The sequence below is a fragment of the Colobus angolensis genome, unplaced genomic scaffold, assembly GCF_000951035.1.
Source record: "Colobus angolensis palliatus isolate OR3802 unplaced genomic scaffold, Cang.pa_1.0 Scaffold67, whole genome shotgun sequence".
Classification (NCBI taxonomy): domain Eukaryota; kingdom Metazoa; phylum Chordata; class Mammalia; order Primates; family Cercopithecidae; genus Colobus; species Colobus angolensis.
This window is the reverse complement of record NW_012120376.1, coordinates 7,609,154-7,609,828: the sequence shown is the minus strand read 5'-3', so window position 1 is coordinate 7,609,828 and position 675 is coordinate 7,609,154. Positions and strand designations below refer to the sequence as shown.

The 675-nt window shown below is 46.5% G+C and overlaps 1 protein-coding gene across 1 annotated transcript in view; it reads right to left on the bottom strand.

Annotated features, from left to right (window-relative positions):
- SMARCC2 (SWI/SNF related, matrix associated, actin dependent regulator of chromatin, subfamily c, member 2) overlaps positions 1–675 on the bottom strand; it is a 27,553-nt gene extending 26,878 nt beyond the window's left edge. Inside the window, exon 1 of the mRNA XM_011926207.1 lies at positions 644–675. Within this exon, the coding sequence (XP_011781597.1) occupies positions 644–675 (32 nt within the window). The remainder of the gene's footprint in view (positions 1–643) is intronic.

The following is a 675-nucleotide window of genomic DNA, read 5'->3' as shown; positions in this document are numbered from 1 at the left end:
TTTCTCCATGTTGGTCAGGCTGGTCTCCAACTCCAGGCCTCAGGTGATCCGCCCACCTCAGCCTCCCAAAGTGCTGGGATTACAGGCGTGAGCCATCATGCCCAGCTCAAAGCTGAAATTCTTTAACCCTTGTGCCATTGCATCATGTGGCCTGCAAGAGGGGAGTGAAAGAAACCAATATACAGAAAGCACCACCTTGTGCTAACACTTTACTGGATTATCTCGGGTGCCATTATAGAAACCCTACACGGTAGGTTTACTAATCCCATCTAGAGATGAAGGAACCAAGACTCATGAATGCTGCCCAAGATCACACAGCCATCAAGTGGCAAAGCCAGGATTTGAACACAAGCCCGCACAAATCCAAATCTGAAGTCCGCTTTTAACCATGCCATGAGAGACTTGTGGACTGATCCCAGGCACTCTGAAATAATTTGTTGCACAAAGTATTACTAAGACAAAAAGAATGGTAAACTGGAGACTAGGCCAAGCCAATAATGCCCTGACCAGGGATAGGGATGGTAGAAAATAACCCAAATTTCAAAAATTACAAAATTCGCAAATCTTTTTTTAAAACACAACTCTCCAGTTTGGAGGACTCACCACCACCACCTCCCGCCCTCTCTGCTACTTCTGCACTCACCGGCAGTTTAGTGAGCGGTGCATTGCTGACAT